The 25,833-nt window shown below is 46.7% G+C and overlaps 1 protein-coding gene across 2 annotated transcripts in view; it reads right to left on the bottom strand.

Annotated features, from left to right (window-relative positions):
- The window catches only part of CCAR2 (cell cycle and apoptosis regulator 2), a 29,724-nt gene extending 4,197 nt beyond the window's left edge, over nucleotides 1-25,527 (bottom strand). The window contains exons 1-19 of one of the 2 annotated variants that reach the window (XM_060251660.1): nucleotides 25,399-25,527; nucleotides 24,470-24,558; nucleotides 23,354-23,445; nucleotides 21,253-21,344; nucleotides 20,895-21,009; nucleotides 19,958-20,084; nucleotides 19,412-19,508; nucleotides 18,515-18,631; nucleotides 17,905-18,139; nucleotides 15,840-15,953; nucleotides 14,032-14,195; nucleotides 8,108-8,285; nucleotides 7,621-7,884; nucleotides 6,646-6,876; nucleotides 5,913-6,090; nucleotides 5,502-5,581; nucleotides 2,177-2,323; nucleotides 1,913-2,021; nucleotides 1,120-1,317 (exon numbers count right to left, since the gene is read on the bottom strand). In XM_060251660.1, coding sequence (XP_060107643.1) covers nucleotides 1,120-1,317; nucleotides 1,913-2,021; nucleotides 2,177-2,323; nucleotides 5,502-5,581; nucleotides 5,913-6,090; nucleotides 6,646-6,876; nucleotides 7,621-7,884; nucleotides 8,108-8,285; nucleotides 14,032-14,195; nucleotides 15,840-15,953; nucleotides 17,905-18,139; nucleotides 18,515-18,631; nucleotides 19,412-19,508; nucleotides 19,958-20,084; nucleotides 20,895-21,009; nucleotides 21,253-21,344; nucleotides 23,354-23,445; nucleotides 24,470-24,536 — 2,605 coding nt within the window. In that variant the 5' untranslated portion in view covers nucleotides 24,537-24,558; nucleotides 25,399-25,527. Of the gene's footprint in view, nucleotides 1-1,119; nucleotides 1,318-1,912; nucleotides 2,022-2,176; nucleotides 2,324-5,501; nucleotides 5,582-5,912; nucleotides 6,091-6,645; nucleotides 6,877-7,620; nucleotides 7,885-8,107; nucleotides 8,286-14,031; nucleotides 14,196-15,839; nucleotides 15,954-17,904; nucleotides 18,140-18,514; nucleotides 18,632-19,411; nucleotides 19,509-19,957; nucleotides 20,085-20,894; nucleotides 21,010-21,252; nucleotides 21,345-23,353; nucleotides 23,446-24,469; nucleotides 24,559-25,363 lie in introns of both variants that reach the window. The other variant, XM_060251661.1, reaches the window with a different exon arrangement.
- Between the last annotated feature and the right edge of the window lie 306 nt (nucleotides 25,528-25,833).

A 25,833-nucleotide genomic window follows, 5' to 3' on the forward strand; every position in this document is an offset into this window, starting at 1 on the left:
AATTTCGATCATTTCAAATGTCAATTCATGCAACCAATTTTATATTAGGCAATGAAACTTGTTGCCTGAGTTGAGTTGGGACCCCAGACATGGCGGAACATTGCATGACAGACTGCTTGGAGGTGTTAAGGCTATGCTTCCAGCCTGCTCTTTGCCACAGCTGCCTGCGTTGGCCTCCGGGGACTTAAGATGAAGGCTGCTAATGGCCCTTGCTTGATTTTCCTGAACAGGCAGCAGCTAGGCCCATGCATCTAAAAAATCCTGCATCCAGAAAATAATTTCTGGTCAAGGTTCTTTGGGGGGCACTTTGATAAGGTGTAGGACAGGGGTGTCAAACATGCGGCCTGAGGGCCGGATCAGGCCCTCAGAGGGAGCCTATCAGGCCTGTCTTCCTTCCCCCTCCCTCTTGCTTCCTTCTGCATCACAGCTTGCTTTGCCAGGCTTGCTCAATCACACAGGAACTATGGAGCAAAGCCTCTATTTTCTCCATTGGCTGAGGCTCCTCCCTTGGGGAAGAAGGGGTGGGAGGGAAAGCTTGCTTTGTCAGGCTCTCTCAATCGCACAGCAGAGCTATTGAGCCAAGCCTCTCTTCCTTCTATTGGCCAAGGCTCCTCAGAGCAAGAGTTGTCAGTAATCAGAGACTGTTAAATAAACAAAATATTGCAAGAGTGCTAATGTTCTAAGCATGCTTTAAGGGTTTTTTTAAAATTTAATTGTTTGTCTGTGTCCTTTATAAAGTTTATATCTCTGCTATCTGGCATTACATTTTACGAAACTCATGGCCCGGCCCCACAAAGTCCAATTTATGTCAGATCCGGCCCTCGTAACAAATGAGCTCAACACCCCCAGTCTAGGTTCTAAGTGCCATTGAGGTATTCATTGATTTGCTATGGGGCTGAAGCAAAGTGTTGTTGTTGCTGTTCAGTCGCACAGTCGAGTCCGACTCTTTGCAACCCAATGGACAAGGTCATGCCAGGCCCTCCTGTCTTCCACCATCCTCTGAAGCAAAGTAGGAACTTCCAATCAAATTCTGCCTCAGCCCAGCATCTTGGGAATATTATTCAGGTTGGGGTCATCTTCCACAGAAACAGGCAACAACCCTGACCACGTCTCTCTCACCCAACTTGAGCTCCAGTGTATGGATTTTGTTCTCCAGATAGAGACGACTGTTTTCCGTCTGCTCTGCCTTCTCCAACAGTTTGCTCACATTAAGGACAGCTCCGTTGTATGAAACCAAATTGCCAGACTGAGTCTCCAGAGTTGGCTTGGTGGTACTCTTGGGAAGCCAGGCTGATGAGGGCAGTAAGGCAAGGTTCCCTACAGGAACAAGAACATTTACTCAGCTGTGGAATACTCACTTCAAGCATTTACATCTTTGCCAGGGTGGGTATCTGTGAATTTCCAGGGTGGGTATCTGTGAATAAGGAGGGGACAGAGCAAACAAAAGTCTGGCGATGAGGCAGCAATGTTTGTTCAGAGGCTAGTTACGCCTCTTGCTGGGCAGGAAGTCCTACTCTCTCCTGCAGTGCAAAAGAGAACCACTGGCGCAAAGAGAAGCTGCCCATACTTCTCAATGATGGGCTGATCAGATGTGTGAAGAAGCCTCTCCTACCCAGCATCAGCAGCTGAGCTCTTGTACCACTGCAGAGGAAGTGGGCAGCACATGCAGCTGAGCTGCCAGGGGAGTGAAGGGATTGGTGCCGGGGTGGGCATTGGAGCTATTCTCCAGCACGGCATGCGACTGGATGCTGAGTAACTTAAGACAACCAGAAACTATTAATCTAGGACCAGAAGAGTAGAAGCTGAGCCAGAGGTTGTTGGGAGGAATTCTAGCTGAAAATGTGGGCCCTGCATCCACTTCCGTACAACTGAACATTCCCACCCCCTCCCCCAGTCCAGATTTGGTACTTACCTAAAGGCTCTTCGTCAGGACCTGGCTCAGTCCCTTCCTGCCGGTTGTAGCGTAGGCTGCAGTAGCGGCACACGAACTGCGTCACCACCCTGTTCACCAGGCGCTTCACCTGCCACCAGATGAGATACCCCCCTTCATGAAAGGCAATGGGAAAGGCCACACGTAGATCCTTGTGCCCTCAGTGCCAGCCAGTCAAAGGATGGTCTGCATCCCTGAATCATTCAAACCATCAGAAAAGCAGGGAACTAAAGGGCTGGTGCTCACCTGTTCTTTGCAGAGATGCAGCCCCAAGGTTAGAAGAAGCTTTTCAATATCTTTCCGGTGCAGATAGCCACAGAAATTCAAGTCAAAGTAAACGAAGGCAAGGAGGGCATCCAGTGGCAATACAGCACTCGGGTCCAACTCTCTGGGCTGGGGAGGAAAACACATAGAGTGGTGCTTGAATGGTCAAGCTGCCAGTTCCCCAATCCTACACCACAGATTTCAATAATCAACCAGAAAGGATAGAGTTCTCTGTGGTCTAAAAACTGCCAATTTAGTATCAAGAAGGATAAGGGTCCAGACACCAGCTCTCTGATGCTACGTGACATTCAGCTGCATTGTATGTTCTGTGGAAAGGTGGCCTGGAATGAATCCAAATGGCCTCTGGGTGAAAATAAACTATTTTGACAACCTGAATTGGTCCAGGACTAGTAAGAAGAAAGAGTACACACAATCCAGAGAGGGGGGACGGAAAGTCTTTTGGGAGCAGACGAGTCGCTACGTGAGCACAGAAAGGGTGCACCGCCACGGTGGAGGGGAGTTACGTGGGCGGAGGGCCGCCCAAGCACCGCTCCACCTGAGGGCAGCGGTGCCTGAGGGCTGTGCCCGAGTGCGGGCAGAAGTGAGGCAGAGTGTGGCGTTCAGGCGGAGGAGGGGGTGGGGGCGTGGCCAGGCTTAGGCTGCTTCCTGAGCAGTTTGGCCGATGACATGCCCCCCCCCCCGAGAGGTGCAATGTCATGTCAGCGAAAATAGCAGCGTGTCCCATAGGCACTCACTGAAACCAAAAACAAAGGTTGCCTCCACCGCTGTGGAAGCCTGCAAACCCCTTAGGGAGCGGCGTGATTGCCTCATCAATCCCCTCATGCCTCGGCCTGGCGAGCCCCCTCCTCGGTACCCAATCGCACCCCCCTCCTAGAACTACTTCCGCTCTGCCTCACACAACTTAGTAGCTGTGGACAGGTTTGCATGGTGGGAAGTTCTGCCAGCAAGCTCCCAGCCATACAGACTTAGAGTGAGGGACAGGCAGGCACGTTGGTGACGGGTTTTGCACCAGGCGGTTGCTTTGACAGTACCTTTGACTTGCGAGGGGGAGAGAGAGGTCTCTCCCCTGGGACTAACTGCTCTTGTTTCCACAGGTGGCTCTGCATTCGAGGATTGTCACTCAAGGCTGAGTAAGTTCCACTGTCCCCCCCAGCCTCCCTCTCCCCTCGCTCTCGACCACTTGGTGTGTGAGCGTCTCTGGCACTTGAACTAGGCAGTGGGCTCCGGCAGGGGGCATTTGCTGTCCCCGCTCCCCTGTGCTGCCGCCTGCTCCCTTCCCTTGGTTTGCCCTCTGCCGCATTCCCAACCCCTGGAAGGGCAAGTGTGGCAGCTGCCCCAATGCGGGGAGGTGGGTCAGAGACTGTCCCTTTAAGATAGCACTCGGCTGAAACGCAGCCTGCTCTTCCAGCTGCCGCCCCTGCAGGTGCTCCTGATCTCTGTCTCCGTTTTGCAGGTGGGACTTCAACACAGAGGCTTTCGCGTGTGTCGCTCCACCGTCCCCCCACTCCCTCAGCTGCTTCTGCCCACCACTCTGAATGGTGCCCCACCCACGGCGAGACTGCCCAGTGCGTGCCAGGGAGACTGTTGCACTCTGTTCCGGAAAAATAAAGTCTGAGCTGTGCCCTCTTTTGTCTCTCCTGCTTGGCATCTGCTGCATGTTCCCTGGGCAACCGCCCCCCCCCCATCAGTGGCCTCTCCAAGGGAATGCCTGGGAGGGTGGGTAGACTTGGTTTTTGGGGGAGGAGACAGTCTATGAGCCACCATGCTGCCCCCCTTGTGGCTGGACAGGGGAGGGGAGTGCTGCCCCTTAGCCTGCCCGGGCTGACAGCCTACCTGACCCCACAGGGCTGTTGTGCGCAGGACACTAAGGGAGGGGCTGATGCACTCGCACTCTGAGTTCTATGGCCTCCGGGGGAGGTGTTCCTGCACATGGCAGGGGGCGTCAAGGCAGCAAAGGGGGTCTCTGGGTGGGGAGGGTCTCTGGGTGTGGAGGTGTCTGCTGCTGGGCTGCTCACTCCCAGACACACATTCCAGCTGCTGTCTATGACAGTGAACTCCTGCACATGGTACTTGTCTGCCTGCCATTGGCAGAGTCTCTGACAGCGTGAGGGTGTGAGGGGATTGATGGCTTCTCCACGGTCCCGTGCGAGCCTGTCTTGCCCCCACCCCTGCCTCGCCACCAAGCCAGGCTTCTCGTGCGCGCATGTCCAGCCTCACTCCTGTTCCCTCCCCATGTTGGTGTGAAGTCTCTCCTTTGCCTTTGATGGTCTGCAGATCATTGTCTCCATTCTCTGTTGGAGGGCGGGTTGGGGATGGCTATCAGACTCTCTGGGGCTGCCTCTCCTCATCCCTGACTGTCATGAGCCGCGGCGCATGCGTCAGGACTGGCCAAGGGGGGTGGGGCTGGCCCTCCCTTCCGGCTGCCTCCGCCTCCCTTGCGTGCCTACACCAGCGGCATTGCCATGGTGACCGTCTCCCTCACAGCAAGCTACACCTCTCCCCTCCCCATGCTCCAGCGTGCCGAAGTCCTCAGGAAATCTACTAGCAGCGCGGCAGCTACGCCACGGCTGGCCACCACTTATGTTGGGATTGGGCTGCCCGCAACCAAAAACCACAAACCTTCTTATCATGGACAAGCAATATAAGATAGTATGTTCCAGGAACTTCTGGAACAGAAACTTGCATGATTTTGTTACACGCTGCAAAAAGCAGATCCTAGTACAAAACTGTTCAGGCCTTTTGAGAATACAAACAAGTCTTATACAAATAGGTTTCTAGTCCATGTGTGTAGAAAGAAATACTGGATGGCAAAAGGACAACTTCTATGGGGAAAGTTCAAAATACCAAAAGACACCATATTCCCTGAATGGATAAACTGGCCCAGTGGTAAATACAAGTTGTTAGCTCATTACTGTGCAACACAATTCTTAGCTTGCAAGCTGCCATTTCTCCTTACCAAATATCAAAATTGGACTGTGTTGCTAAATTAGTGACAGTTCCTCAAAAGCTGAAGCACGAATCCTATAGATTGTTTCTGCTTGCCTGAAAATCTTAGTCTACTGCAGAGGCAGTCTTCCAATGCAAAGTGTGTTCCTCTGACCACAAGACAAAAACGTTCCTGGCATCAGAGGACTGCCTCCATAACTAAGGGTGGTGGCCCTCGGAAACCGGGTATTGGATCTTCAACAACACTGGGTAAAACAGACCACAAACAACTTCCAGACCTTCTAACCCAAAGGATCCAAAACAGATTGCAAGGGGGGGGGGGAGAAAGTTGTCTACTGACCACATCATGAAGTGAGGAGAATTCAATCTCTGATTGATTGGATGCAACTGATCTCACTTCAGCATCTTCCAACTTAACACCTGTAAAATAAGAAGATGTGGCCTGCTTTGGATACTGGTGCAAAACGACCACCTGCACTAAGCCAGGCTAAACATAACGTGCATTCTGAAGACCTTCAAAGCACCAAGAGTACCGTGCAGAAGGGGAAACTATATGGCACTGGTTTAACAAAACAAGGTAAAGACAGGGACCCAGGAGTCCTGGCCTTCTCTACTAGGGTTAGGGTAACTACCCAATATAATCTTTTGTCTTCTCTGTTTGTCTGTAGGCAGTGCTAGTTCCTCCACCAACCCCATCCCCTAACCTTGCCACCTTCCCTGCAGGATTTCCCACACTTCCCACAATACTTACCAAAATCCTCCTCCTCTTCCTCTCTCAGGAGCAGCAAGTCATCTTCCAGGCTGAGATCACACAGCTCATCTGTAGAGTCCTTTGAGTCTGCTTTGACACTCCCACTGATCTTCTCCTTAGGTGTGTTGGCCCCATCTTGACTTGCAGGCTTCTCTTCCATGTTTGTTCTGTCCTCCTTCTAGAGGTTAAAAACAGCACATCATCAAAAGGACACTGTACACCCTGCACACAAAAACAAATCCCCAGGCAATCAAAATTCTGTGGTATGTATAAATTAAGCAAGTGCCCACAGTTTCGTTTAATTTACATAATTTATTCCGCTTGGTTTTTTTGCTTGCTCTCTGCCGTGAGAGAGAGAGAGAACATCACAGGGACATGCAAGCGGCTGAAGCATCACTCCCAGCCTACATCCAGAAAACTTGTTCAATCTATCTAGGTTTTGAGGTTTCAGCATGCATTGATCACACACTTTCCAGTGTCTCTCTTCACAGCCATAAGAGGCAGAAGCTTGCTTGTTTACCATGAAATCTGAGGCATTCTCATGTATGTATGGCATTCTGCCCTTTTTCAGTTATCCTAGGTCAGAGTGGAACACACACAGCCTTGCACATCAACCCCTCCACACAGTTTTGAAAGCCACGGCACGCACTCAGCTCTGGCCTGGGGAAGCTCACATGGACTCCTACTGCTCATGCAATGAGAGCCCTTGGCCTTGGGAGGCATGCTGACTCACCTGAGCATCCCCTTGGTTATTGGCAGGTGCCTCCTCTGCTCCTAGATTTTCTTTAGACTCTTCCTTAAGTTCACTCTCTCCCTCCTTCTCCAAATCAGCTGCTTTCTCCGGTTCGGGGTTCTTTGCCTCCAGAGGCTCTTCCTTCTCTGGCAGGGCCAGTAATGCCTTGTAGAGCTTATACCCAAAATCCCGTTGAAGCATCTCCTGGAAGAACTCTGCCACCACTGCCACCTCAGGAGTGGAAACAGCAAAGGACAATAGTGAGTAAGAGGCAAAGGCCTCTCTCAGACAACAGGAGAGAACACCAAAAGGCAAGCCTACATACACCATATACGAGGCCATCAGGCCAAGAGGTGCAATCCACACAGCAGCACACCTCTCCCCACATCATCTCCTCTTTTGTCCTCTCCAACCACATCCCCTAACCTTGCCACTTTCCCTGTGGGATTGCCCACACTTCCCACAATACTTACCAAAATTCTCCTCCTCTTCCTCTCTCAGGAGCAGCAGGTCACCTTCTGCTCCCTCACGCTACAGCTGCCCACTTTCTTACCCCACCTCTGCCATTTTCCTTCCTCCACCACCCTGGTCACAGCACCAGGAACATACCACCATATGACCCCTAAACCAGGCTGCTGCTTTAACCACTGCCACCCTCTCCTCCCAAGCTCCCCTGATGCCAACGCATGGCCAGGACAGGGAAAACAGAAGGAAAATCTGCATCCATAACATGTGGGGGTCATCAAAGGCTTCCTCATTTGCTTGTTCAACTCCTTGAACTCCTTTTAGGAGACACAAGTGCTCTTTAGCTCACCTGAGCATCTGCCCTTCCAGAAAATAGCACAGAATACTTAAAGCTAAGCTAAACAGAAGGATGGATGGGCTGACAGTGGCAAAAGAGACAGGAAAATGTCAGGGCAGGCTTTGCAAGCCAGCCTCCCTTTACAGACACCAAGGGTGGGAACTGAAGCCTACCTCAAAGGAGAGCTTCTCCAGCTGCCGCCTGTACTCCAGCAGGGTGTAGAGAGAGATGTTGATGCAGCTGGGCTGCCCCCCCTGCAGGGCTGGCTGGGGATAAGCAATGATGGCAGGTTCTAGCGGGGCAGTTGGGGCCTCTGGTTCAGGTGCCGGAGGCTCCACTGCTGGTTCGGGGGCAGATTCGGCTGAATCTCCCTCCTGCTCGCTGACCTCTGTCTCCTCCTCAGCAGCTGGCTTGGAGGCCTGTTCAGGTTCAACTTCCTGTTTAGGGGCAGAAACATTTTCATCCCAACAATCCATTTTCACTGGTGGGATGATCTTGCAGAGCCAGGAACTGAGATGCAAGCCAACTGCCCCTCTGAGTCCTTCCAGATGGGCTGGATTAGATTCCGCTTCCCATTTGGACTCTAAGACCCCCACCTTGCTTCTAGTTGGATTTTTCTACTCAGGTTATTCCCTCCACCTTACTCCAGCCCCTTCTCACCATCTCTACTTTCTCTTCTGAGAGTGGTGGAGCCTTTTCTGCAGCTTTCTGCTTGCACAAGGCCTCCCATTCCTCTAGAGAAGGCATGCAGCTCCAGATGTCCGGCAAGAAGACCACCACCTGTTCCTGCTGAGAGGGGCTTCCTTCATGCAGATACCTGAACTCGGCAAATCGGAGCCTGATGTACAGAAAATGTAGAAAGCCAGACAGTTAAGACACAAATGCAGCATTTCCCAGTGAAAGCTCAGTCTTATCAGGCAGAGCACAGCTTCTAGGTCCAGTGCATCAAGACGTTTCCTTTCTCAGCTGGACACACAGCCCTGTTCAATACTCCCTCTAAGCTGTGGAGTCTTCTGAGCAAAAATTTGACTTCATGAGTTACTGGCATTAAAGTTGCATAAATTGCATAAATTAGTTTGCCTTGGGGCCATTTTTCCTGAGTTAAGACAAAAATGTATGAGCTGGAGGCTAAAACCCTGTGAGCTAGCTCACACTAACTCAGCTTAGCGGGAACACTGGCCCTATTAAGTCTGCCCAAATCCTGCCTGGCTACAGTTCTGGGCCTCCCAGAGAGGCCAGAAGAAGAAAAAACTGGTAGCTCGGGGGGGGGGGGGCGGGGGGGGCAGGGGAGAGGCTTTTGCTTGGGCAGCACCACCATAACTCTTCCACTGGATGCACTCATAGCAAAAAGATCAATGAACCCCAAGTACTCTCTAGTCCTATCTATCAAGTGGCAAGCCCCTAGCAGTAGCCGAGACAACATCAGGATCTATTTCCTCCACATTTCTCAACTCAGGCCTCAGGTGAGCAGAGCAGGCAAAGTTCTACATGCAGATTGACTACACAACTAATGAAAACATATAAAAGTTCTGAGCTTCATGGGATGCTGCTCAGGCTCCAGTACTAGATTGCCTGGTTACTAGACAAAAGCAAGGAAGGGAAAGAGACTATGAGAAGCTGTTGAAGAATCGAGACAAAACCAAAACAAAGAATCTTCTCTGAAGAGGAAGGGTTGCTACTTTTGTTGGTAAGTATTAATAGGATTCTTGCCTAAAGTTCTATGGGGGGGGGGGAGAATCAGAAATTTAACTAACCCCCAATTCCTGCAACAGGACTGCTATATAGATTAAGACAGTTCACATAGTCTAAATGCATGGTGAATGCCTTGTTGGAGATCATGTTCTTCTGGATTTATAGTTCAAGGACTATGAGAGTGGAGGGGAAAAGGAGGGAATGGAATGGTGGTAGTCAGGGACCAAGGGCTGTTTTGCCTCTCCGTGGAGCGTGTGGGCCAGCTCACTTGCTCAGGTCACCCAAAAATACAGCTCAGGAGGTGGCACATGTCCTGTAACACAAATCCCAATCAATCCCACTATAAAGCACTTTGTGTCAAGACAGATATTTTTCACAAACCTTTTTTTATTTGAAGGAGCAATTTGGGAAAGATCAAGTTTTTGTAAATAAGAAGAAATGCTTAAAATGCCCCTCTTACCCAGACCTGGCTACCATTTTAAAGCTCAAATAAAAATTTCTAAACCTCTGGGATCCAATTCAAGGAATCACAAGGAATTTTTGTTTGGGGGAATGTTTTCACATGTTATGCACACTTGCTAGGGGAGTTACAACTGATCCCAATTCTCAACAACACAAACGCCTATATGAATTATGTGTTGGCAATCATGATGTGGAATGACCCTTCACCTAGTGAGACTCAAGCAAACTCCACTGGAGAAGCACAGCTTCACAGCCAAGGTGGAGACAGTCATAGTGAGCCAGATGGGCCCAAAGAATGCCAGTCCCAAGAATATCCACTGTTGACTGTTGCTGTGGAATCTACAGCTAAGAAAAGAGAAGAGGATGCTTTGCTGGTTTTGGTCTACAACCCTCTTCTCCTCCAGGGACAAATCCAGTCCAGCAAGCTCATCCACTGCGATTGCCTCAGCACTGGACTTCACCCTCAAAAGAAGTCTGGCTTTGCTCAATGTTGCAAACAGACGGTGTGAGCTTCTGAGCAACAAGCGCTCCGACCCAAGACTGAATTCAACAGGTGGCAAAGCTTCAGAAGCCCAGAAGCTTCCATCTTCCCTCATCTGTTGCTTCCCAAACAAGTCACATGCGCAGCCAGGTTTAAGCAAAATAAGATCAGTTGCCATGGTTACCCAGCACAAGAAATCTATATATAGCCATGATGCAACCGACCCAAACCAATGCGCTCCCGGTTCCGGCTTCTTCCTCAGTGTTGATTGGGTGGAGATCTGCTCTCATGAAGTCCTGGCTGGTTCCAAAGAGCTCACGTGCAAAAGAACCTGCCGGAGCTCCAAGGAAACACACGGCTCTTGGTGAGGATAGCAGAACGAAAGGGCTTTTCCTGGAAGCAGCTCTCCTAGGCCAGTGCCAGGCACATGTCTTGACAGATTGGGCTCAGGGCACCAGCGAAAAGCCTCATGCCTGGGTGTACAGAACAACTAGTCCTCTCGGTAATAACGCTTATATTAATCCCTCAAAAAAATTCACGTATTTCTGGTTCCCCTCAACGAAGCAGCCTCCCGTCCCCCTAACAGTAGGCCAAGACAAGAGGTTATTCATTGCTCCCAGAGGATGCCAGAAGCAATTTCATCACCATTGACTGAATACAGCCTCTAGTACAGCACCTGCACTGAAGCCTTGTCCATGAAGTAAGCTACTTTTTTAGTGCACACCAACATTTACCAAATTTTGCAGCCCTGGTGCCAATCTAGTAGAACTCTCTGCCGAATTACATCCATGCCCTGCAGGACCTAATGCAGTTCTGCAGGGCTTGTAAGACGCAGATGTTCTGCCAGGCCTATGGTGGAGGACTGCCACCATTTCCCATCTAGCCTGGCTCCTTCCTTCCTTCTCCTCACACAGGGAAAAGGAAAAGGACACTAAGATGTGTGCCTCATGTGCCATCTATAAACTAATTTAAACTAAATTCTCTAAATTTTAACCTGACTGTGAATGCCATTATTGGAAATGTTGTTCCCTGCCCTGAGCCCTGTATATGGGGGAGGGAGGGGTATAAGTCGAACAAAATAAAATAAATAGGCTTTTGTTTGAAAAAAATATGGGGGAAAGGCATGGGAATTGGGACTGTTTCTGTCAAAGACATTTAAGGTGGGGCTCCCTGATCTGCAGCAACCTGGCCAACAACACTCAACACCCCTCACCACACACATTCATTCTGCCACTTCTTCTCCTAGTTTCCAGTGATTTGTTAAAAAGTCATTTTAGTTATTCTTTAATTCCAGGCTATAATTTTGGTTTCCTAGCTATACAATTCTAGACATAACTTCCGGTAACCCTCATCTTGGTTTTGCTGCCTTTAACTGACGGTTCTCCTTTTTTGGGGTATTGGATAGTACTAACCCAGCTGCAGGACACTTCTGTGGAAAAACACGCTAAATGAGTTCCCAGACCCTCCATATTTACGCAACACATTTTCTGTATGTCTCTGAAACACTTCCATTGAACATATAACAAAAAAAATGAGATTCAGAACATAAAGTGGCCTCGTGGTATGTTCAAGACTAACAAAAACAACATTTCACATATTTTATCTTCTTACTTCAGACAATTTATCTCCTTACAACCCTGTATGGCAGGTCAGCTTCCTTACCCTTATACTGCAAATGGAGCACTGAGGCTGAGGAGTGGTAACTATAGCTTCCTTACCCCTCCCTACCCTTGCCACTTGGTAAGGGAGCTGAAATCTGAACAAGCAGCTACCCAGTCTCCTTGTTACTATGCTATAAAAAAAGAAAGTTAAATGTAGTCCCCCGTGCAAGCACCAGTCGTCTCTGACTCTGGGGTGATCACAATGTTTTCATGACAGACTTTTTACGGGGTGATTTGCCACTGGCTTCCCCAGTCATCTACACTTTACCCCCAGCAAGCTGGGTACTCATTTTACCGACCTCGGAAGGATGGATGGCTGAGCTGGCTACCTGAACCCAGCTTCTGCCAGGATCAAACACAGGTCGTGAGCAGAGCTTGGATTGCAATACTGCAGCTTACCACTCTGCACCACAGGGATATGCTATACCTTCTCTCAAACCTAGAGTAGCATAAATGTTAGTTGTTCAGATGCCATAAGTTTCTTTTTTGGTTTTGCTGTAACAGACCAGCAGGGCTACCCCTCAGGAATTTCTTTCTAACACCAAACTCATTACAAGAGACCGCCACCTAGTGGTCAACCCAGCCAAGCGGTAATTTGCAGGAAATTACATTCCTGAAAAGTTGTAGTTTGTAGAAAGCAAAAGAAACGCCATTGGCTAAAAAAGAAATTGGTCACATAGGTAGACTGTTGGGGAGAGCTGACTCAGTGATTTCTGCTGTGGCTTTAACTTATTCAGAGTTGTTGGTACAATGCCTGTATCAGAAAAAGCAGCTATAAGAATGCATTAGGTAATTTGAATTGCTTAGACCAATAGAACAACCATTATGTGCTATGGAAACAACCAAATCCAATCAGCTTTAGTTTCTAACCACTGTCTCTACAGTAGCAATACAAAAACCTGTACTGAGCTATGCAGAGAATCATGTCCTTTGCTTCTGGAATTCGACCCATGAAGCTGTGCTTTGGTTTTCTTTTCTTTTAATTTTTAATTTAAAAACTGACTCAAATGCTTCAAATTCTGGTTGCTGAACTTCCTCATGTTTTTGCCACAACACGGCATTGTTTGATCTGATGACAAGACATTACATCCTCTACCCCACTGCGCATCTCACAGAGCAGAGAAGTCAAGATTGTAGAGGAAAAGCAAAATGGTGCCCTATGTGCCACTGAGTAGGGCTGGGCGTGAACCTAAAAAACTCAATTTGGGGTGGCCCCTGAACTGCACCGAGCCAAAAGGCCCCCACCCAAACCAAGTCAGTCTGGCAAGTTCAGTTCCCCCTTTTCCCTAGTTTGCAGCCATTTCAACCCATCAGCAATGTGGGTCCATCCATCAGCTGTGAGGTTGAAATGGTTGGCAGCCATTTCACTGTTTGGTTTCAGCTAACAATGAGGTGGATCTGCCCACCAGCTGTGAGGTGAAAATGGCTAGCAGCCATTTCACAGTCCATTTCGATTTCCCCCACACACATGCACACACTTTGAAGTAAAAGACCAATGAAATGGCTCACAGACATTTCAACAACACCTCAGCTGCAGACCCCACACCACTCAGCTATTAGGTTTGAATTGCCTCAAACAGCCGAACCAGACAAAAGTCCAGTAAATGTTCAGGGAAGGCACCTTCCCTGAACACTGGTTCAGGGACTCCGACCAAGCTCATGCCAAATTCTGACGCGTGAGTCGCTTTGTGCCTATTCTTACCACTGAGTATTAAATCCTGGCTCATATTCATTTGCTCCAAGTTCCCCACTGTCATATGTTCAACCTGTCACTCCAGAGGCTGCTATGGCACTCATGTAAGAAACATGCCTACACATGCCATCTCCTCCAAGATCAGAGAGGTTTGTTTGAAACACTGACTTCTGGCTTCATTCCTTCATCTCAAGATTCTCATTCAAATTCATATGTATATAGGCATCTATTCTGACTCCTCGATTTTAGGCAGCAAGTCAGAGAGATTTAATCAAGTATGTTCTACTTAATTCAGAGCAAACCACCTGCTAGACCCAGCTGACAAGATTTCGGGTGGGTGATGAATCCCTGGCTACAGCAAAGCTGTTACAACTGAATCTTTTAGAAGCAGTATTCCTAAAAGGGAGCCAGGCCTATGGGCAGAATGAAGGAGACGGAATGCTTTCCTGAAGGTAGTCTGTTGGCTCCACACGATACCTGCCAGGAAGACAGTTTACGTGAGTATATGCCTAAAAAAGATCCACCTGTTATTGTATCCTGACAAAGAGAAATTAGGGTGGCTTTCAAAAGCACAGCTCAGAAGAGGAACACTCACCATTTGGTACAGGCACTCAAGTCCAAACCAGTCTGCGCTTTGGTGCAACGAATTGCCGTGTGAATCAGAACCATGGGGTTTGTGGCTGGGTCAGGACCATCCAGAGACGGGGACCACTCCCCTCCAATCAGCACTGCTTCATCTGTTTTCTTTGCCAGCAAGAACTAGGGGAAGAGAAATTGAGATATGCTACCCAGTCTCCATCCAGATTGCCAGGGGGGAGGGGAGAGAAAAGCAGGGTTAAAGAAAACACTGGGTCATCATTGCTGACACCTTGAGTCTCCCAACTCTTATGACTAATCCAGGCTGTCTACAGCCCAAATCATATCTGACTCAGCAGCACCACTTCTTTTGCACTGATAGCACTGACAGCTCCACAGAGGGCTGAAACATCCTTCTGCCCCACCACCACAGATTCAGAATGGAAGACCAAGAGGCCATGAAGTCTAAACCAGATGAACTGCTTACCAGCCTTCTCACACAGACCAACCTGCTGAAACCAAAGCTAATTACCCAATCTATGCAATATCTTTTATTAGGACCAACAAAAATGACACAAAACAGTGTGTAAGCTTTCCAGTTCATCAGATCTCTTCATCAGGCAGGATGTTACAAAATGTGGGGGAGGGGGGTACATTTCAGTCCGTGGATTTTAAGACCTGTTCTTGCTCACATCGCTGTGCTGGGCAGGGCATGTAGCTTTAAAGTGGTGCTCCTGCACCCTGGTTTCTGAGAACAAGAAAAAACAGATTGTGCCTCTCCACTGAAATTAACAAGGTCGGCAATTTGCTTTGTACCTCTCTAACTCCAACCAAGCCTCACAGCTGACTTGCAGGCCAAGAGCAAAGAAATCACTCAGTAGTCATTGCATGAACAGTTTTGAAGATACATTTAAGGTGATGTACGAGGTGCAAAGTCAATTCTGTTTTGTAACATCCAGCCTGATGAAGAATTTTGGTGAATTCAAAAGCCTGCAACACTGTCTTGTATTTTTTTGGTTGGTCCTAACAAAATGTTTTTCATGGACCGGGTTCTTGGATTTTGATTTTGCTTTCGGACCAACATGCTTGAGAACAACTTTTGTCCCTATCAGGGAAGAAGGGATGCCACAGAAAGAAGCTTACAAACCCAAAGAGAACCAGTGCAGTCCTAGATATGGAGTGCAGGACAAATACCCAAATTCACATCCAGGCTCAGACATGAACTCACACAGCAGCCACAGACAAACCATTGTCATCCCGACTATCAAAAGGGAACAGTGGCCCACCTAAATTAGAGGTGTGATGTTGGGCAAGAGACATAAAGGAGTGTATACAGTTTTTCAAAATGGCTATTAATACTCCTAAGCAAGCAGTGAGGGGACTTGTCCTTACAACATTTAATAGTTCCATCTGACGTGGACATAAACTTATTACTAACCTCAAACAATCGCTCCAAAGGCAATTTTAAAAATATATTACTGTATGCCATCTGGCATCCTGTCTCTAGTGATAGTCTTGATATCCCAGAAAAAAGAGGGGGGGGGAATGAAAAGGTGGGAGGGAAAGGTCAGTCCAGATCCCAAGAGGATATACACACCCACATCTCAGAAACCAAAAATGAAATCACAACACAGCCTTCATATCTAAACATTTAGCCTGAACCATATTTTTAGTCTCCAAGCTAACCCTGTTTCTGAAACTCCTGACATGCTTGGAATCACTCTGTTCTTTCACTAGCATGAATCTCCTATTATTTCTTATACTCTTACATGAGCTCAGTTCTAGCATGCATCTCCACTCCCTCCCTCTGAATGAAAAGACTCTCACCTTAATTTGCTTTGTTGGATGCTCGGGATTCTCCCTCTGGTCACTGGAATCTTCAATGTATAGCAAGCAACTACGGTAGAATTCTTCTATGCCTGGAGAAGACAGCAGCAAAACCTACACTGGGGAAGAGGCCACAGCTTAGTGGGACAGCACAAGTTTTGTACATAGAAGGTTCCCAGGCTCAATCCCTGGCATCTCTGCTGGAAAGGGTACAGCTGGAAAGGGCCTCAAAGTGATTCTGTTAGTTGAAGCGAATGGTAAACAGCCAAAATTAGAACAGCATCATTCAAGCAAAGTGGCACAACCGGGAAAATCAGAACTTCCCCTAAATTCCACCATGATGTCCCTTTAAAAAAAACCCAAACAAGGCCTTTGAGGGAAAACTAGATGTTCTTTATGAGACCTTGGTTTTTTTGACTATACTCCCTGGCTGTCTTAGTTCATAACAATCAGTGGATTAGTAGCTAAAAATCTATTGATTGTTTTAAGAAAACATTCTGGGCAGAACTTTTTAATAAAATGCTGATGATTTTCAGTGTGAAGTACTTATAAAACCATGGGTGGCAAAGCACTTTTTTGAAAGGGGACTTCCCCTTTCTCTCTCACACAATAGGGAATTTCTCTTCCAAAGTTCTCTTTGCCCTGACAATCTGAAGACGGAAAGAACATCACTCTCTCCTGCATAACTATGTTTTCATTTATATGGACATTTATATAGAAATTGAAAGCCAGTTTGGTGTGGTGGTTAACAGTGGCAGGACTCTAATCCAGAGAACTGGGTTTGATTCCCCACTCCCCCTCCACATGAAGCCAACTGGATGACCCTGGGTCAGTCACAGTTCTCTCAGAGCTCTCTCAGCCCACCAACAATACTAGCTTGCCACACGAGTGGTGCATAGTGCTACAGAGTCAGAACTTCGGCTGTCAGACAATCCTCAGATCTCCTGGCTATACAAAACACACCACCATATGATAATTACGATGATGATGAGGCAGATTTAATCGAGTGATCAAAACCAACACAATCATTAACTGAGTAACAGTTTGAATAATTTTAAGGTTTTTAAAAATGTTGATGAGCACTGTGCCCAGGGTGATCTTTGGGTCCACAAGTCAGGCTATGAATCAGATAATAACAACAACCACTACTACTACTACCACCACTCTTATCTCTCATGTGAAGATGCAGCTGGTGGACATGACTCCTCTGCCTGGTCCCCAGTTTCTTATGGCTCTGGCACCAGCAACTTCAGCCTATTAATTAAAGCTAATATTGTAAAGCAGTTAGAGGGCCAGACTAGGATTTGGGAGAACGATTTTTTAATTCCCACTCTGCCACTGAAGCCTGGCTGGGTGACCTTGAGCCAGTTACTCTCTCTCTCACCCTAACCTACCTCACAGGACTGTTTTTGTAAGGTAAGATGGAGGAGGGAAGAATTATGCTGTAAACTGCCTTGGGCCTCCCTTAGGGAGAAAAACAGGGTATAAACAAACAAACACAAAAGGACACTCAACCTTAGGTGAATCTGTAAAGTACTGCACTCAGCACAAGTGGGGCACCACTCCACTCACTCAGTTACTGACCTACATCACAGGTCATAAGGGTAAGGCTGTACTGGCCTTTAAATATCATCTACAAAGGAAAGAAAGGCTGAAGCCTTAAGCTAGCCTTCTACAAATATGAAACATTTAAAGTGTAGCAAAGAAGAAGAATTGCAGATTTATACCCCACCCTTCTCTCTGAATCAGAGACTCAGAGCGGCTTACAATCTCCTTTATCTTTCTCCCCCACAACAGACACCCTGTGCAGTGGGTGGGGCTGAGAGGACTCTCACAGCAGCTGCCCTTTCAAGGACAACCTCTGCCAGAGCTATGGCTAACCCCAAGGCCATTCCAGCAGATTCAAGTGGAGGAGTGGGGAATCAAACCCGGTTCTCCCAGATAAGAGTCCACACACTTAACCACTACACCAAACTGGCTCTCATTTTACCTAAGCCAAACAGATGAGAAAATAAAGCTGAGTAAAGCTTCTTTATGTTAAGAGGGCAGGCACCAAATCTCTCACCTTGGCACTGAACATAGAGTTGGAGTCCTCTGGTTGAGCATCCTGAGCAGTGCCCTCCTCAGTCGGAGGCACCTCTCCGGTAGGACTAGCCACCTGGATACGGCTGGGGTGCCTGAGGGTTAGTGGCTGAGTAAGCGGAAAGGTGTCCAGCCAGCAGAGGCGGACGTCATAGAATTCCTTGGGCAACTGGATACTGCTGTAACGCCGCAAGATTTCCATGGCATCACAGAAGGGACTGGAAAGACAGACAGAGGCACCTGTGTCAGATTTTGGAATGCAAACAAATGTATTTCCTACATTGCCCTTTCAAAGGATAATCTGAAGTTCTGGTCACAGATTAGGAAAAAAACCTGAGCTCCCTGGATGCTGATCAAGGAAAACATCAGGTTTGCCAATGAATCTGGAAACAGAGTCAGTATTTTAAGAAAGAGTGGCCTGCAAGGCCCAAAACAAAGGATTCTCTGTATCTAAAACAAACAACTTTCTTGCACTGACTACACATCTGCCTGATAACACAGCCTGGTCCTCTGTCATTTTCCAAGACCCATGCCAAGCTGCAGTTTCATTCTGTTTGCTCCCACCAATGGACCCTTTGGGCTCTTGCTCTCACCTGTTCACAGTGTAGCAAGCCAACTGGACCCGGTACTGGGGTGGTTCATGCCGTGGCTTTTTCACTCCCCATGGTTCACCACCCTTCTGTTTCCGTTTCTTGGAATCAAAGTCATCCCTGAAAGTGGAATAAGCACAGTGGCCATTACGGTCTTAATCCTGCCACAGAACTGAAGTGCTAAGCCTCTTAAGAAGCACCATCATTCAGTAACTTAGAAGAGAATGGCAGAAGGGATGCCGAAATAGATTACCCAAACCCACACTTCAGGAAAAAGTCATATGGGACCTCGAACTGTAACCAGTAAGATTTTGAGCTACAGATTTCATTACTGATCATTCATACCAGAGTTCCCAGTGCTGAGAACAAAAACCTTTCTAAGGTGCAGAAAGGCTGGAATGTGTTTAGCTACAGAACTGTGGCAAGCTTTAATCATAAATGATCTAGCAGAAAACTATTAAAAAGTGTACTGCTCTGCAAACCAGAACTGCTCCAAATAAGGCTAGAGACCTCTTTAATGATGACACAAACTCTTGAAGAGCAGGGAAAGACTGGAACAATACTGAGGCTGCAACTCAGACCTTTCCACAACATTACAAGTCAGCAGGTTGGGTAGACAGCAGCAGCATGCAGAGACAGAAGGGAAAGGCATGTGGCATATCCTGGCTGAATGTAGTCAGGGTGCAGCATTAGGATTTCTTTTGTTCAACAGGGCATGCTAGAGAAAACCTAAGGCTTTGAAGGAGCAGAAGAGATGAGCTTTGGCAAAACTGATTTGTACATATATATGTTCCTAGTCTAGATGGTTCAAGCTTAAAATGCTCCTTGGAAAGGCTATTCCTGGGAATATCAGGAGAAGGGGAAATTTTTTGCCAGTACAAGGACACTCGCTGACCTTACCATCTGCCTGAATCCTGCCTGCCCTTTGGGCCCCGACCGGTGTATCTCCCAAGATGACCCAGGTGGAGGGATGGAGATGTCTGGAAGAGGCTGATGGCTGGTGAAGAAAGACACTTGGTGTTATTTCTACCTCTTGGACATCCAGTCAAGCTTCTAGGCCAGGCCATGAGATTACCTAGGATTGTCATTACCAGCACATCCCAACTCACGCACAATCTATATCTTACACTCAAAAAGCAGGGTGAACAACATTTTAAAAACCCCCACAAACATTGATACCATCCCAAAACTCCTACTGGCCCATACTAAGGTAGATGGCCAGGATTACAGACTGCTCTCATGGCCCAAAGAACGAAGGGGATCACCCCAGATGCTTAACTCCACTCCACCAAGATGGGACAGAAACCACCCCAACTTTCTCAAATAAACTCACAAATCTACCGCCATCACTGTGCCTCCAAATTCTTTAGATTTCTAATGCTATAGTGCCCTATCATGTCTCACTACCATTTATACCTCCCCAACACTATATGCGTTAACACCTACGTTTCTGCGGAAACAGAGGCGGGATTCGGTGAGGCTGAAACAGCAACTGGGGCTGAGATCCCAGGATGCCTTGCTTCTGTCCCAAGGAAGCCACATGAAGAAGAGGCGTGGGGGCCTTCAGAAGAGGCTGTGGGATGAAAGGATGTTATCAACCAAGATCATTTTCCAGAAAGATAAACTCATCTTCCTTTATAAAGTTTTAAAGTCTTAGAGTCCACCTAACAGCCACAAGGGTAGGGAAGTTCCAATTTCCTCCTAATGCCAACTGAGATGGCAACACAGCAAACCGAAGAAGGAAAGGGAAAGGAAGGGAAGATATCAACAGTTACTAGCCAGATTCAGAAGTACAGAACATCTAAATAACAAATGCTGTTTGCAGCCTAGTCAAAGGCATCTTTGCCCACTGTGGGAAACAGCATGCTGGGCTCGTTCAACTTCGGTCTGATCCATCAGGGCTTCTCTTACATAAGTATACCATTTTGTAGGATGCAAAACAGCCTAATCAAGAAGTAATCTGACTAGCTGTATCAGCAGTTCACATGCACCCCATTACATCATCAAGAAATAATGACTGATACTTCTATTTGGAACACATCAGCAACTATAGGAATGCTACACTATGAACTTAAGATCTATCTCTCATCCAAGAATAAACTTACCTAGGGCAAGCTACATACAATGCATGTGAATGGTATTTCCTAATGTCCAGTGTCCAAAATTCCAAAAAGGTAAGGACTAACAATGCTTCTTAACCAATACAGTCAATGTATCCACTCTTTTGCCAAGGAGAATTCAATGTTATCAGATCTTGCATATGTCAACTCGAATCTTTTATGTCGAAGGAAACAATCTTCTTTCTCCATTCAGGAACAAAAACCCCTGGATGGGCCATTGGCCTGATCCAACATGGCTTCTCTTATGTTCTCTTATGTATTACCTGATTTGACAATGTCTGGACCTTCAAGGCATTCCAAGGCACTGACTGACTTGGGTTGTAAACAGCTTTCACCAACACTTTCTCACCGATCTGTGGCATCCGGCCTTTGACAACACTGGCCCACAACAGAAGACATCAAAACATACATGTTAGTTTTGCAGGTGACATCTTTAAAATACTTAACTGAAAGTAAACACTTAGAATTCAGCCATTCTAGCCCCTGACTTCAGAGATTTAAAAATCTAGTTGCACTACCAGAAAATCAGTATCCAGAGCCATTTTTCTTACAATTTGGACCACCTGCAGAAATTGGTCATCTGCTGCTATCCCCCCTCCCTGCCCCACACACTCTACTCACCTTAGCTGGAAGAAAACTTCATCATCCACTACTCCAAAGTAGTCATGGAGACTGGTGACTATTCCAGTAAAAACTCGCTGCTTCTCTCCCCCCTGAAAAGGAAAGGCCCAAAGAAATTGCATATTTGAACAACACTGCCATAGACCTATAGCATGTATAGACTGTCCTTAGGCAAAGTCAGCATGCAGAATCTTTACATGCGGTAGAGATGACCTAGGTTTGAGCCATCTAATCCATTCTCTTTGTCAGGCGCTGGATTAATGCAGTATAATTCTAGACTTTCCACCATTATTTTAGGCTGAAGCCTGAGTAGTAACAGTTCAACTACCTCACTTTTTTTTTTAACTCAAGGTTTTTAAATTTGTTATTTAATTTTTTTTGATGTTTGTATGAAGTATTGGTTTTATTGCTTGTTACTAGCCTTTAGTTCTAGGTTTCTGGGAGAAAGGTGAGACTAGGGATGTTTTAAATAAATAAAATTGGATACATGCTTTGAAGCTCTTTCATTGATCATACAAGCAGCAGACCATTTGGTGAGTCCTAGGCAAGTCACAGAATACATCTGTACCCTTTTCTGTTTAACAGCTGATCAGTCAAGGAGCTTATGTGCTAACAGTACATGGGACAAATGTGTTCTAGCAAATACATAAATATCACTGATAGTAACTGTACTAACAGTTCTGGACTACATTCAAATTCTATTACAAATGAATTAATTCAGGAGGCCTCTTGTTTCCTTCCTGGTTGCACTGAATGCTGAGAAGCTATCCTATAATATTATGGTCCTATACGGACATTCATGAATCTAGCAGCTTCCCATGTAAAGTAAGAAGCAACACTCAGGAACAGTGACATCTGTTACCAAAGGAAGGCAACCACAAGTGAATAACATTATGTGCTGAATTGGAGCAAACAGTTTGTACACAGAAAGGCCTGGTTCATATGACTTCTGCATTTCAACAGGTCTGTGTGATCATAACACTTGCCATGACAACTCATCAAGTAGATTTAACCAGCCCACTAATATTTAAAACAAAAAAAGGGAGGCCCACATCATATATTTCAGCTCTGGATTATTTAGTTAGACCATTTCTCAACTGCAACCCTAGAAGATTTGTCTTTCCCTGAACTACATAATTAGACTAGCTTGCTTAAGCTATCAGCTGATTGGCACAGCTATGTAATGCACCTGTCCAAGAAAAGGAATGGAACATTAATCTAGTTTTCATGAGCTGATCTTCAGATCTACAGAGTGGATGATTCCATGGCAGGTGGATTAATTTTAAAGCCGGAAAAGCAGTAAATAGGTCAACTACAATTCTATAACAGATTACAACCCACACGTCATGTGGGAACAATTGCGGAAAGCTGGGAGCAACTGTGGTCAATTAACTTTCACCCAGCTTTTCCCAAACTCTGGTGCTTGCCATGCACAACTTGGTCAAGGCTGCCTGCATTCTGCCCAGACTGCACAGATTTAATCTGGTCTCTTAAACACCACATGATTTCTTAGGAGTATAAGCATTTGCTCTATTTTTCATCCCTAGAACACCAAATTGCTAGCTTCCATCTTCATTACTGCAAACAGAACTGAACTATTAAAAATGACACATTATATTAAGCTGTTTGCTGAAATTGGAGGTTTGGAAGGAAAGGCAGAGGAGGGCAGCATATGCACCCACACACAGATTTGCTCACTTTGAATGCCTGATATGCATCTTTACTGCTCCTCCCCCACTGGCTTTGAGCCAAGTTGGCACCATGTGTGCAAACTCTGCTTTCATCTGATATAAAGGGAATTCAAAGCCACCTGCCTGAGGCATCAGGAAAGCCACATAGAAAGTCTTCATCTGTCCTCTAGCCAAGATTCAGTGAGAGAGATGACAGGGGGGATCTGCAGTCCTGCTTCTAAAACATGTGGCTCGGCACAAACTCAAAAAAAGCAGTGGCCGGAACCACCTCAGCATCTGAATGACACATCGTGTTCTCAAGTGCAGGCAGATACCTTTTTATTCCCTGGGAAGAGCAGTTTAGGTATCAGAAATTCACCCTCCAGCAACTCAGACCACTCACAAAGGAAAGCCAGTCCTCTCCTACATACCTGAAGATGCCGTGTTGCCTGGATAATATCTGCTGATATAGGAGGATTTAATAAGCCAGGGGCAGGTCCCAGCAAAGAGGTGGGTTGAGCTCCTAGTAAAGAGGAGTACACAATTTTAATCTCTAGGACACTCTACAGAAATCATGGAACGTACTGGAGAAAAGGAGGAAGAAAATAAGCTAATTCTATATTTTTTAAAAGTTGGTGAAGGTGTTTTGAGGAAGTTAATATCAAAACACAGGATATGAATCCAATGAATGGGCAAATTAATGGATAAATACATGCAGGGCTTTTTTTTTAGCAGGAACTCCTTTGCATATTAGGCCATATACCCCTGATGTAGCCAATCCTTCAAGAGCTTACAGTAGGCCCTGTAAGAAGAGCCCTATAAGCTCTCGGAGGATTGGCTACATCAGAAATGTGTGGCCTAATATACAAAGGAGTTCCTGCTACAAAAAAAGCCCTGAATACAAGTATATTAATTAGAGAGAGATTGGATTTTGCAGTAACAGTTACTATAGCATTTATTATACAGCAACAAGTTTCTTATTACACAGATAAAGACAGGGCAAAAACATACTCAGCAAGTCTATATTAAGGTTGCCAGGTCTAGGTTGGGAAACTCCTGGAGGTTTGGGAATGGCAGGGAGGAGGGCAGGGACCTCAGTGAGATACAATGACAGAGTGTCCAGCCTGCAAAGCATCCATTTTTAACAGTTTCAGGGGATTCCCAGGTCCCTACTACCAAGAATTCAACTAAGATCCATATATCCATTGTGCTTTTCAAAATATCCCCATTAACTTGTGCTGACAAATAAGACACAAGCAAGATTCCCAAAGTGTCCAGCTTGGAAATACACTTTAAATCCTTTAATGCTTTTGAACTCTTCTACTGGTCACAATGAGAAGGGATGGACTGCTCTTTAAAAAGAAGTAATAGCCAAGCTCTTTTACACTATTTGCATACCACAGAACACCAAACATCAAGTCAAAATACAGTAATCTAAAGAAACACCATTACAAAATGAAACGGAGAAAATGGTGAAGCTAAACACCACCTCCCCTGACTTACAGGAACAGCAGAAATAAGTATTTTTACTTGTGCACATGACAGACCTGTGAATGATCTGGATCCCTGATGACTGCCAGTTCTCAGCTGCTTCTGGCGCTTGAATTGGGCCATTTGGAAAAGCTGAATTTACTTTCTATAACTACATAAAAAGACATATCAAGGTAAAAGAGATGCCACACTGGAAAGCTGTCACAAGAAGATGCCGTTAGCTGTCAAGAACCACACTGACAAACAAGCAATGCTCCACTAGTGTAAAGTAGCTACAAAACCACCCTTATTCTGAAAAACTGATCACATTTCCTTGGTATCTTATCAACTGCTCTAAATTTCACAGCAAAGGGCATAAAGTAAGCAGAGACAGATAGTGTATTCCTGCTCAGAAATCTTTGGCTGGAATAGAAACAATCGGCACTACTAGGCTCTCTGAGGAGAGAGTAATTGCAAGCAGTCCAGCATCACCTGACAGTTTGGAGAATGATGGCTTGCAAGTGAGAAACCATAAGATTAAAAAATTTTTAAAAGTTCTCCAAAGCAGTTCTGTGGGAAGCTTCTTTAAAAACATGCATTTTTAAACCAGTATAGCAGCGACTGTGGTGGATCTGAGAGACCCAGGTTCAAATCTCCAGCAGCCAGGGTGACATTCAGCTAGACGCTCTCTCTCACCCTCACATGACATACAGGGTTGTCGTGAGGATAAAGGAAGAAAAGAAACATCTGCTGGGATGACTGATAGATAACAGCGCTATCAGAATGCTGCTACCAACGATACGGGCAGAAACTGTGACAGGGAGATATGAGGGCGAGATGGGCCAGGGGACGCTGAGGGGCTTCTCTCTCCCTCCTCCCCAGCGGAACTCAGAAACCCCCAAAAAGTCCTAAGAGAACGATAATGGCGGAAAGGAAGCGACAAGAAAAGTTGCCCGGCAACTGGGCCCCACCAGAATAGTCCAGAACAGGCCCCACTCGAACCCACCTGAGGGGGGAGGGAAGGAGCTGGCCTGCGACACCAGGGACAAAGGAACCCGGAAACACCGCCCGGATATGCGCCTCAACGGAAACGCCTCCCACCCGCCGATCAACCCCAACGTACACTGGACCACTCCGCCTTGCAGACGCGGGAAGTTCTTTTGCCCGGCTTGAAGCTCAACCCGGAAGTGAATGTACCCGGAGTTAAGATTCTGTGCAGGTTTTTGAAAACTGTGCTGGAGGACTCTAGCCCAACGTGTCCGTCCTGATCCCCTCGAATCGTTGGTTCCCAACTTGATTGATCCAGCCAGGCCCCTCTTACTCCTGAAGGCAGCGGGAAGTGAGGGACACGCGCAAAAGGAATTTCCACTATCTGGTTTGGGGCCGGTCACTAGTGCTAAAAATTGGATGTTTGTGTGGCCCTCCAGGCCCTTTCATCTCT

The sequence above is a fragment of the Heteronotia binoei genome, chromosome 12 (genome assembly GCF_032191835.1).
Source record: "Heteronotia binoei isolate CCM8104 ecotype False Entrance Well chromosome 12, APGP_CSIRO_Hbin_v1, whole genome shotgun sequence".
NCBI lineage: Eukaryota > Metazoa > Chordata > Lepidosauria > Squamata > Gekkonidae > Heteronotia > Heteronotia binoei.